General features: G+C 37.0%; 1 protein-coding gene across 1 annotated transcript; it reads right to left on the reverse strand.

Annotated features, from left to right (window-relative positions):
* Positions 1–1,127: 1,127 nt before the first annotated feature.
* il1b (interleukin 1, beta) lies at positions 1,128–5,288 on the reverse strand. The gene is made up of 6 exons (XM_068705571.1): positions 5,149–5,288; positions 4,259–4,283; positions 3,159–3,348; positions 2,503–2,679; positions 1,823–1,956; positions 1,128–1,625 (listed from the first exon to the last, which is right to left on the reverse strand). The coding sequence occupies exons 1-6, from the start codon at positions 5,181–5,183 to the stop codon at positions 1,410–1,412; spliced, it is 777 nt and encodes a 258-aa protein (XP_068561672.1). The 5' UTR covers positions 5,184–5,288; the 3' UTR covers positions 1,128–1,409.
* Positions 5,289–12,447: the final 7,159 nt, after the last annotated feature.

Consider the following 12,447-nt stretch of genomic DNA (forward strand, 5'->3'; position numbering starts at 1 on the left):
GGGAAACCGTTAGCCTCACTCTATACAGATGTAAAAAATAAAAATAATCAACCGACCAGCACAGCTACAGATCAGTGATTAACTCATTATATCTGGTTTGTTTAATCAGACCGACTCAGACGTATGAATACATAATTGGATATTTTGTGTTCTGATCCAGAAGTAAAGTCGTGTGGTCCAATGTTTATTCAAGGATTCAAGGGTCATTTGTTGTCATTATGCAACACAGGGATGCTCAACGAACGTTGTTTTGATCCATTTTATTCTTCTGTGACCAAACATCAGACAGCCAGGAGCATGCTGGGTAGTGGAGTAGCCTCAGGTCCTAGTTGGGTTAGCTTAGCATCAATCTCGGCTCTCCTTCCTGGAGCAGTTTGGTGGCGTTTGGTCATCAATCCTAACCCTCCAAATCAAAACGTTTTGACTTTCTATGTCATAATTATGACTTTTTATCTCAAGAGTCTGGCCTTTTTTCTCATAATTTGAACTTTCATTACATCATTTTGAATTATTATTTTGACTTTTATCTTGTATTTTTGACTTTTTATCTTAAAATTCTGACTTTTAAAAAAAATAAATGTTGACTTTTAGCTGACAACTGACTTTTAATCTGACAATTATGTAATTATTTAATTTCAAAAGTTTAGCTTTAAACTCATAGTTTTTATCTGATGACTTTGAGTTTTTATATCATAATTTTGTCTTGTCTACATTTTTACTTTTAATTCAATACATTTGAGTTTCTAGCTCATAATTCTTTACTTTTTATTAGAGAAGTTTAAGTATTTATCTCAAAATGGACATTGAATACATCTGTGAGTTGTTTACACACAATCTGAATTCGTCACACGAATAGATTATGTCATTTCGACAGTTATAACATGACATCGAGCATCAGTTTGAATCTTAAGGCCTCTCATTAAACTGCGTTATTGACGCATCGCTGTGACTGTATGATTTATAAAAACAAAGATTAACATGTCGTTTATATCCTTCATGGAAACACTTTTAATAAAGTACTAGAGTACATGAACACACCTAAAATACTTCATCAAAAAACACACAAAATATTCATTTCTTAAACTTGGTTTAAATGTTTCATGTCTGTTTCAACAAAACAGAACACACATAAGACGTATTTATGCAAACAAATGTAACTTTATTCAAGTAATAAGCGAAAACATTTTGAGGAATATCCTGTTACAACTTTCCCTTTTAAAGGAGATGAATTTATTTAGTACAAAACATTTAGTCAGTGAGTATAAATGTTGTTTTTAGTGGGTTATTAAAGACAGGATGAGGGAACATTAGCAGACAGTTGCTCCATCTGGTGGTGAAGCAGAATAAAAGGTAAAAATATAAATCAGCATATTTCTGGAAACATTCAAACTGTCCTACAGCAATACATTTTAGTTTAGTTTGAAGCAGGTGAGGCGGCGGGCAGCGTCCACTCTGCACATCTCCACCGGCTCGTTTTCAGCCTCACAGGAAGTGCTGATGAACCAACCGCTACACTTAACGGACTCAAAGGAGTTCAGAGAGATTCCCGTAGTTCTCTTGTAGAAGAGGAACCGGTCCATGTCCTCATCGGCGCTGATGTCTTGTAACTTTTGCTTACAGCATTCCTGACACAACACAGATTAAATGTTAATCATGATTAACAAAATGTGTGTGTGTGTGTGTGTGTGTGTGTGTGTGTGTGTGTGTGTGTGTGTGTCTGTGTCTGTGTCTGTGTGTGTGTGTGTGTGTGTGTGTGTGTGTGTGTGTGTCTGTGTCTGTGTGTGTGTGTGTGTGTGTGTGTGTGTGTGTGTGTGTGTGTTACCTCCAGCTTCAGCACAGCTTGTCCGTCCTCCATGCAGCAGGAGATGTGCTGGTTGTTGGTAATGGACAGGAGGACAACCAGAGCGTCTCCAGGTGAGACGCTCGGGTTGAGGTACCTTGCCACTTTAAAACTCACTGATGAGAGAAAACAGAGAGGACAGAATGTTAAGGTTTATTTAAAGACTTCACAGTGTTGATGCTTGTTTTGGTACTCGGGTCTTTTACTTCAGTGAAAGTAGAAATACCACAGTCCGAAAATACTCCGTTATGACAAGTCCTGCATTTAATCACTTAAGTCACTTAAGTAAAAGTACAGAAGTATTATCAGTAAAATATACTTAAATTATCAAATCTTATAGTACTCTTTCTGGAGAATGGCAAGTGTTTTATTATTATTCAATATTACATTATTCTGTTTTTATCACTAATAATCCATATAAGAGTATTTTAATGTTGTAGTTCATCAATGTGGAGCAACTTTTAGATACTTTGTATACTACTGGGTAGATTATTAGTATAGTACTGCATAATATCATCAAAGTACATCACGTTTCTGTAAAAATGTATCAAATAAATGTAGTAATAAGTACAATATGTCCTTCTGAAATGTTGTATAAAGTTGCAATACTGGAAATACTAAATAAAGTAAGTGAAGTACATTTAGAACTAGTTTTGAGGTACCTTTGCGTTCACAGTTTCCTCCCTTCAGAGTGATGGCCTGTAGTTTTATGTCTCCAGACGCTCGGACGATGTCTTTCTGTGAAATGTCACACAGAGTGCAAAACTCCTCGCTGCTGATACGCTGGAATCTCCTCATCAGGCTCGTGGATGAGCGCTCTGTCATCGTGATGATTGTTTCTGTGGAGAGACATGATGGAGGCAAATGATGAGAGCAGAGAGTCTTTTAGAACGCTGAAGTCATCGCATCCAGACTACAAAAAGAAGCCTGTTCGTCCGTCTATCATCCATCCATTCCTCCAAGAATCCATCCTTCCATTTATCATCCATCTATCATCCATCTATCATCCATCTATCCATCCATCCATCCATCTATCCCTCCAAAGGTCCAGAGTGGCGACATCTAGAGGTGAGGTTGCAGATTGCAACCAACTGAAACTTCTACAGTGTGCCAAGCGTGTAGAACTACAAAAATTCTTAAACGAAAACACTTCTTATTTTCAGGTGCTTAGACACTAAAATAAAACATATTTATTAATATTGTAAAAGATCTGAATACTTTTTTCCACCTCTTTCTTTTGAGCTGTTGCCTTTGGCTCTGGATAACGTTTGATAATGTTAAAAAAAGAAGAAAAAAATAAGTGCATCTCGTTACCCACCGGTCACCAGGCTCTGCATGATGGCGCTGCAGAGCTCGCCGTCACTGAGCCCCCAGCCACAGCGAGTTAGAGAGCAATTCATCCTGTTCACCCCCATCAGCAGGATGGTGACAGACTTCAGCGTTTTGGGGTTGTGGGAAACCACCAGATCCAGTCCCTCGTCGAGTTTGATGATCTCCTCCTGAACCTCCTGCACGCACACACACACACACACACACACACACACACACACACACACACACACACACACACACACACACACACACACACACACAGAATAGAAACCATCACATCACTTCCTGCAGGTACTTCCTCTTATCTGAGTCACAAAGTTTGTGATGTCTCTTCCACATATCGTATTTGAACTCTTGCATATACACATTTCTATTCTATACAAACTGTAAATCATTAACCTCACATACATTTAGACTGTTGAGTGATGTGTAATCTCTCTAATCACATACAATAGCAATTAATTAACCCAATTAACAAGTGTTTTGTGTGTGTATCCAAAGACTTTTTCCTCTTTCAGTTTTAGGAGTCTCATCCACCCAATTAAATCAATAATTTAATCTTATAAATTGAATGTTTTTGAACCAGGAGCTTCAGTATTTGGATAAAGTATTGCGTTAAAAGTAAGAGGTGTATCGGATTAAGTAGTGTGGTGGAAAATATCCTATAGCCGCGTTGTGTGAGTCTTTTAATGCTGAAATAACTACCGAAAACCAGAGGTTGTCTTTTTAGTATTCATTCTCTGCGCAGAGAAGGTTCAATCATCACAACAGAATGCGTACGGTCTCAGTGAGGAAGTGTAAAGTCAACGCGCTTTCTTTATACAGAAGGAGCAACGGTAGGGGTCAATGTTAGAGATTTTGGTCTCAGACTGATAGAAACCACAATGACCAACATGACCATGATCCCTATTAAATACATTTAGTGTATTCATACATACAAACATACTCATCCCACATACATATATTCTTTATAATATCAGATGAGGACATCTGAAAGAAATGTAGGCGTATGAGAGTGAAAATACATGACAGATAGTGAATTATGTTTTGCATGTTCTCTAATAAAAATATAATATATCGTCTTACCGTCATGTTAAAGCAGTCGGGTGAGCTGAAATAGAAAACAGATAAATATTAAACAAATACCAAAAACATAAATGTTCTTAATAAGCAGTTACAAGGCTTCTGTTTACCGAGCCCAATTCCCAGTAGTGGAAGAAGTATTCATATTCTTTACTTCAGTAAAAGTACTAGTTTAATCTCCATCAATGCATCATATTCTATAAGATCATCATATGTTTGTAGCGTCTCTGTCCTGTGAGAACCACGTATCTCTAGAAAGAACAAACAGCCTGTTTTCAGCTTTGTGACAATGCATTTTATATCTGATCCAAGAGGCTTTTTAAAGAGTTTATTCAGCTGAATAAGTAGTAAACATTCAACATCAACACATAAAGGAACACTTCATCCTTCAGTTTAGCACAAACATTCAACATCAACACATCTGGAGATACAAGGTCTTACCTGGACAGGAAGGGGATGAAAAACTGTTATTACTTTCAGAAGTTTAGTAAAAAGTACAATATGTACATCTAAGATGTAGTAAAAAGTACAATATTTACCTGATATGTAATCAAGGAGAAGTATAAAGTAGCAGAACATAAAAATACACAAGTTTAATTGCTATTCGAGTAAATGTACATTCCACCGCTGCCAGATGTCGACGTTTTTCGTCATGTGTTCAGTAATTCTTGTTAGTGAGAAGTGAAACAGTCCAACAGACTGCTGTTTCCGTTTAGGACACATTCACTCACATTCACTCGCTGAACTCAAATTCACTAAATTATGTCTCTTTATGCTCTCAGCTTCAAGTATTTACTTAAAAATCACATTTTATTTCAGGCTTTTCTCTTGTAATCTTGATTTTCCAACAAGTTTTAAAGTAAATAATGTAAGTTTAGGCAGAAAGAACTCACCTGTCTAAAGCTTGAGCTAGATCAAAGTCGCTCATTGTCTCGATGTGTTAAAGAAGGCTTGAATATGAGATGTCAGTGATTTCGCTGACGCTTCTAGTTGATAGTCTTGTCCCACCAGCAGGCTGACTGAGCTTTGCAGTACCAGCGTATCTCTTTTCACAGCTTCTCAGCTTCCTGATAGTAGGTTGTGGCTTCTCTCACACACACACACACACACACACACACACACACACACACACACACACACACACACACACACACACACACACACACACACACACACACACACACACGACGACATCAGGAACCACATGAAGGTGACACTTCCCCCGAGGGAAATAGAACATAAATACCTACCACCACTAATTTCTGGACAATGAGGATAAACAAAACAAGTCAAACATGTTGTGATGTGACACGAGACAATAGCAAGACAAATCAAATGTTGTCTATGAGAGGAAATAATAAAGTGCCTGTTCCTAATCTGGCAATTTGTAGCCGATGTAAGGTGGTCCAACTATTATCCAGTACTTTATTTAATTACAAATTAGGTATATCCTTTTAGACACATTCAGCTCCATGTCGTCGGTGTCTGTGGACAAGAACAAGAACCTCAAAATAAGGCTTTATGGGTTTAAACAACGTTTGAATTGCTGTTCTCTTGTTTGCCGAAATTATTATTTTTAATGAAACCAATTCAGACCAATTCAGCTTGCTGCTTTAAGATACTCGCTGCTGCAGGTGAGGTTTTGTGGTTTTGCATTGAATGCGTCTGCCAGTAAACTTTCCCCACGTCATCCAGTTTTTAAGTTAGTTACTTGAAAGCGGGGAAGGGGAGAGAAATTGTGGTTTAAAAACGTGTTGTATCGTGCTGTCACAGATACAAAAATACAAATATTCAGTTTTTGCTGATGTAAGTGACAGTGATTATATTAGTCAATCTTTTGGAAAATTATTAAATCTTCCAAACAGGTGCCATGGCATCATGTGCCCCCACCTCTGCATTTTAACATCTTCAAACAAACCGCAGTGTAGTTTCCATGTCAGGAAGTCACCATCTTTGTTAGAAATGAAGTTCAACAGTGGGTTTGCGGGTTGATGATTCACTTCTACTACACTCATTTCTCATAGCAGTCACATCATTAATATGAGCACAATGAGTACAAATCACGAGTGCACTATGCAAAACAACATAAAAAAGATATATGTTTAACATTTAACAGATCATTTTTAACATTATTATATATATATATATATATATATATATATATATATATATATATATATATATATATATATATATATATATATATATATATATAACTTGTGATAATTATATATAAAATCATTATTATAGTTATAATATGTATTTGTGTGTGTGTGTATGTATATATACGTATTTGTATGTATTTATTATCATTATTGATTTTTGTCTTTGTTTTGTTGTTTTTCTTGCCTGACAACCAATTGAAACCCATGTACATGCATACAGGAACACCCACATGCACACGTACATGCATGCACTGTAATGGTAATTTTTTACGTAGTATATATATTTCTACTCAGTATATTGTATTCATACATAAGTCATTTTGCTCTGGACTTTGTTGAACTTCACCGTGTCTCTGTTGTGCAGAAGAAGGATTCTCCCTTGCCTGTTCACATAGATAACTAACTGTGAGAATGTTTCATGCCGAGGCCTTTGGGCTGTAACGGGTGGTGTATGGACCCAATTGCAGTACAAAGGACTCAGAAGACAGAGGTAGAAAGTTCAACGTTTTACTTAGACTCCGGCAGACAGGCAAACGGTTTAGAAACCGGCAAACAGGAATCAGGAGAGGAGAGGCAAAGTTCTTGGTCAGGGACGGAAGGCTAGGTCGAATAACCAGGAGGCAGATGAAGCAGGGAATCAGGGACAGGCGAGGTCGGTACCGGGAAGACAGGCAGGAGAACGCTGGAAAGACTCGCATGGCAAAGAACAATCTGGCAAAGGAGTGAGTGTGGAGCTGGTGACTATATGCTGGGCTGATTGCATGTGATGAGAGGCAGCTGTGTGCACAGGTGAGTGGAGTGAACTGACGAGGTGGGCGTGGCTGACAGGTTGAGTGGGGCAGAGGCAGGATCAATGGAAAATTACTGATGGCTGGATGACTGAACTGTGACATGGGCTGCTTGTTTTGGTTGCTGGCCGTTTGTTTTTGAATGTTGTTCCCATCAGTCTGAGACTGAGATGTCTGTAACGTTGGCCATCGGCCCCCACATTTGCTCATTCTGTATAAAGAAAGCTTGTTCACTTTTTTTCGAGGTTCTTCCTCACTGAGACTGTACACATTCTGTTGTGATGATTGAACCTTCTTTGCGCAGAGAATAATATCTTTGTATTTTTTTTTTTTTGAATCTCTGACAATGTTATATTGTTGTGATGTTGCTGTAATTACATATAATTATTATCACTATTATTATAATTACTGTTATTATTATTATAAAGAAAGGAAGGAAGGGAGAAGGGAAGGGGGAGAAGAAAGAAAGGTATACAAAATTATAATAAGGAATATACACAACCTCTCAACCATTCTTTGTTTGTTTATCTATTTTTCTTTATAGGAAAGGAGAAATATGTGTATATATATCATTTTGTCATACCATTGTGTTAACCAGCGGTGTTCCGTCCCTTCCCTGGTGGCTCCAGCTCAAACCGGAGCATTCTGATGGTTCCCTCTAGAGCGGGTGGTATGGGGATGGAAGGCTGGGTCACCGTTAATATATCACAAATATATGTATTTTATATACATATATAACTGACTAATAAGCCCCTTCAAACGAACAGGCCCCCTCCCTAGGGTCTGGGAGCTGTTTCTTTTTTGAAAGGGGCTCAGACCCGCACTGGGCCAGCCCCCTCCTCAATCGGTCTGGGGGCGACCCAGAGCTGGACTGATCAGTCTTTTAAAAAAGATAGAAAGTAAATAAATAAATGAAGGAAAAAAATAGAAAAATGGGAATAAGGTAAAAGAAAAGAAAAGAATAATAAGTAAAAGAAAAAAGGAAATAGAGTAAATAACTAAATAATATTTAACTCGGTTGACCCGGCCTGACTGATCCTACTGTCCCGTTCTGGAGCTCCCTGACGGTGCCCTGGTCGTGGTTTGCTGCCAGTGGACGGGGCGATACTGCCCCTGACTTTGTTTACTTTAAAAGCTTTGTTTGTTTTTGTTTTTTTATTATGACATGCATATATATATATATTTTTTAATGTAATTTTCCCTCATTTATGTACTTTCTTTTGGTTTTTTTCTTTAAAAAGGCGCGCGCGCGCGCGCGCACACACACACACACACACACACACACACACACACACACACACACACACACACACACACACACACACACACACACACACACTTCTTCCATACACTGACTATATGATGTTTGCTGGCTTGTATCTCACTGTTCTTGTCGTCGTCTTGTTGTTACGTCTATGTATTGTCTCTTGTCTTGCAAAAAATAAATACAAAATGAAAAAAATAAAAAATTTTAAATTTTAAAAAAAGGAAGAAGAATTTTTTTTAATTAAAATAATCCATGAACATCATGTTAACATTTTGGTAGAGTGGCCAATTAGTCGTCTTGCTTATAGAAACTGTATAAATAATTAGTTTACTTCTCCGTATGTATGTGGTACCAGGATACACTTTGGGTCAAAAGGTAACTTTAGTGATAAAATCTCTTTGATTATTGTTAATTTCAGCACAGTCCCAGAGTCAAGGGGCAAGGGTCCCTCTTTCCTGAATACACATATCTGGATTATTGCTATAAAATGTACGTGATTTTATGTGTTTCTGGTAATAACAGATTGTGTTTGGACTTGGACTAATATAAGCAAATAGATGTATGAAATAGAAGTGCAACATTTAAAAGTCTTTATTGTAGCAGGAGATGAATTACAGAGCCGTAATACTACATAACATACTGACCTATTTGTCTGCTGTGGATGTTCCTGTGGCAGGAAGTGGTGCTGGTACATGGTACATGATACGCAGAGAAAGGCACAAAAACAATAATCTGCAAAAAAACAAAGAAGCTTTGAAACTCCTTAAATCTGAGCTGCAGATTCAGATGTGGTTTCGTCTCTCTGAGCGACGACCTTTCACACAGTCATTTGATCCATCCAACAGTCAGAAACTCATCTTCTGCTTTAATACTGACACTGATCCAGCGGTGGAGGATTATTTACTGAAGTAAAAGTAGTAATGAATTAATAATGAATTCAACATGAAAAAAAATAAAGTCCTGCATTGAAAAAGTATGTCAGTATAATTGGTAAAATGTAATGAAAGTATTCAAACTGTGACTGGTGTACTGTTATATATTATATCATTAGATTATTATTACTCATGCATTCATGTAAAAGCAGGATTTTACTGTTGTAGTTGGTTCAGCTGGAGCTGATTTTGACCAAACAGCTGTTATTTATAAGCTCCTCATCTGTGTGGTGTAAAAATCTTAATTTGTAACTTAAGCTGTCAGATAAATTTAGTGGCATAAAAAGTACAATATATCCGTCCGATATGTAGAGGAATAGAAGCATAAAGTGACACTAATACTGCGAGTAGATGTAGTTATACTCCATCACAAACCCCACAAATGTCAGTGCACAGAAATACACATCATCTCCCTTTTCCACACACAAGGTTATTACTCATACTCATATTATAGTATGTTGAATAAAATCATAGTATAACATGTCGAAAAAAAGTCTCAGATTGAGAAAAAATGTTTTTAGGGCCTTTTAAATTAGATTATGAAGAAATATAAACCCTGCAGTATATCTACACCTTTAATTTAGGGTTTAAAAAAGAGCACTCCAATGATTTATAAAGTCGGGGGAGATTTGAGAGACATATACTGATAATAGTCCCTTTTTGATCATCTTTATTGTTTAAATTTTTTTTTATTTGCACTCTATACTATATTTTCACTCTATACTATATTTTCACTCTTTCTCATTTGTTTGTACTGCAGCTGCTGCACAACAATGTCCCTCTTAATAAAGTTTGATCTTTTCTTGGATCATTCTCCAAAAACACTTTCTTCTTACTCGCAAAGCTTTACTGACGTTCAAAATTAATAATAAATAACAACTTGCACGTCGGGCTTCAGTTCCAAAACCGAACAGCAACAAAAACACAATACACACCCACAGAAAAAAAACCCTCAACAACGAGGAATAATATGTTGCATTGTAACATGGCAAATAAATAATACATATCTCTGGGCAATGCATATATATGTACACAACAATTTAAAAAACAAACAAATCAGTTACAACATACAATTTCACACGACACCTGTCCCTACAGAGCTAAAAGCAGAAGTGGTGCACCATTACTATGTACTCAGTGTTGCATACACTTTAATGTAACACCTTTATGAGAGTGTCAATGAAAATGTTACACTTACAACGTAATTGCAGTGGCGGACCGTGCATTTTATACCTGGGCCTTCTGTGCTGTCCTACTAGACTTGAGCCATGTCCTAATAAGCTCATTATGACGCCACAGCTATGGTTATTTGTTTCTAGGAGTGTAATAATACACGTATTTGTATTAAACCGTTCGGTATGAGGCTTATGAACCGAACAATACGTTTGAATAATACTAGTGCATTTGGAAAATGCAGAAGCTTAAATTTAACAGACAACAGGCTTTGTGACCTCTGAACCCGGAACAATAACAAAAATCAGCTGAGGCTACGGCACCGCACGTGTCTTCAGGGGGGCTAAGCTAACTAGCTCAGCGGCGAAACAACAGCCCGAACGGATTCAATTGTCCAGACAATAACCCCGCGCATAACGGGATGCTTCGTAATTAACGGACAATGCATAGAGTCCAAATCAATGTAATTAACACAATGACAAGAAAAACTCACAAGAACCAGTCACATATATTTATATGACAACAAAGAAACAAATCAATCCAGCAACACTGCGGCGCTAGAGCACGAGCCATTCATATTATTCATAAAAACGACACGATAGACAAATGAACACTGTAGAAAGCTACTGCAGATGTAAAGACGCAAAATCAGTTAACTTAGCTTGTGCGTGTCCTGTCGTGTAGCTGCCTTGGTTAGCGTAGTGTAGCTCCAAACAGCTCCAAACACCAAGAGCTCAGTTGCAAATGAAACGCATTCTTAGCCATAAAATCTCATTCACGAGCCAACTTCAAATCACATTCATGAGACAATTTGTCTAATTTCAGATTTGATTTTAGAGGAAACGGTGCATAGTCACAAACTAATTTCACTTCAGGTTGATAGCAGGCCTGAAAAACGTTGAAGACCCCTGTACTATATATGACTTTATTCAACATACTATACTATGACTTTTTTCGACATAGTATAGACGTTTTTGGCTGTGAATACTTATGTATGTGTTATATTTTCGTTCTTGAATACTTTCCGGATGCATTGTAGTATACTATGACTTTTTTCGACATATTATTCTGACTTTTTTCAACCTTTTTTGACATAATATATGACTCTTTCGACATATTATATTTTTTGACATACTATCATATGCCATTTTTTAAATGACTATACAATGGCTTTTCTCTTGATATTTTTTGACATTCTATACAATTACATTTTTCAACATGCTACAGTATGACTTTTTTCGACATATACTATGACTTTCTTACAAAGATTTTTGGGAAATACTATACTATGACTTGCATCAACATACTATACTCTGACTATATATACACACACACACACACACACACACACACACACACACACACACATACATACAAATATATAAATACATATACATATACATACATACATTTATACAAATATATGTATGTGTGATATAAATGGGGTGGACAAAATATTAGAAAGCCTTCTTATATATAAGAAGCGACAACACTCCAACTAAGCTTCCAAAATTACATTTACATTACATTACTGTCATTTAGCAGATGCTTTTATCCAAAGCGACTTACATTTCAGTATCTATCTACACACTGTAGACGCAGCTACAGGAGCAATTTGGGGTTAAGTGTCTTGCTCAAGGACATTGACATGAGACTAGCAGAGCAGGAGCCGGGAATCGAACCGCTGACCCTCTGATTGAAAGGCGGCCCTGCTCTCCACTTAGCCACGGTCACCCTCCCACCACCCAAAATGACCATTAAATTAAATCTCTAAAATATCATGTATGAAGGTAGGATTTATTACTGTTGTATACAGTTTTAGATATGTGTAAATATAATTCATAATTTGGTTTATCAACCTTTATGG

Source organism: Cebidichthys violaceus, unplaced genomic scaffold (genome assembly GCF_023349555.1).
Source record: "Cebidichthys violaceus isolate CVI_PGR_0920_01 unplaced genomic scaffold, fCebVio1.0.p SCAF_12, whole genome shotgun sequence".
Taxonomy (NCBI): Eukaryota; Metazoa; Chordata; class Actinopteri; order Perciformes; family Stichaeidae; genus Cebidichthys; species Cebidichthys violaceus.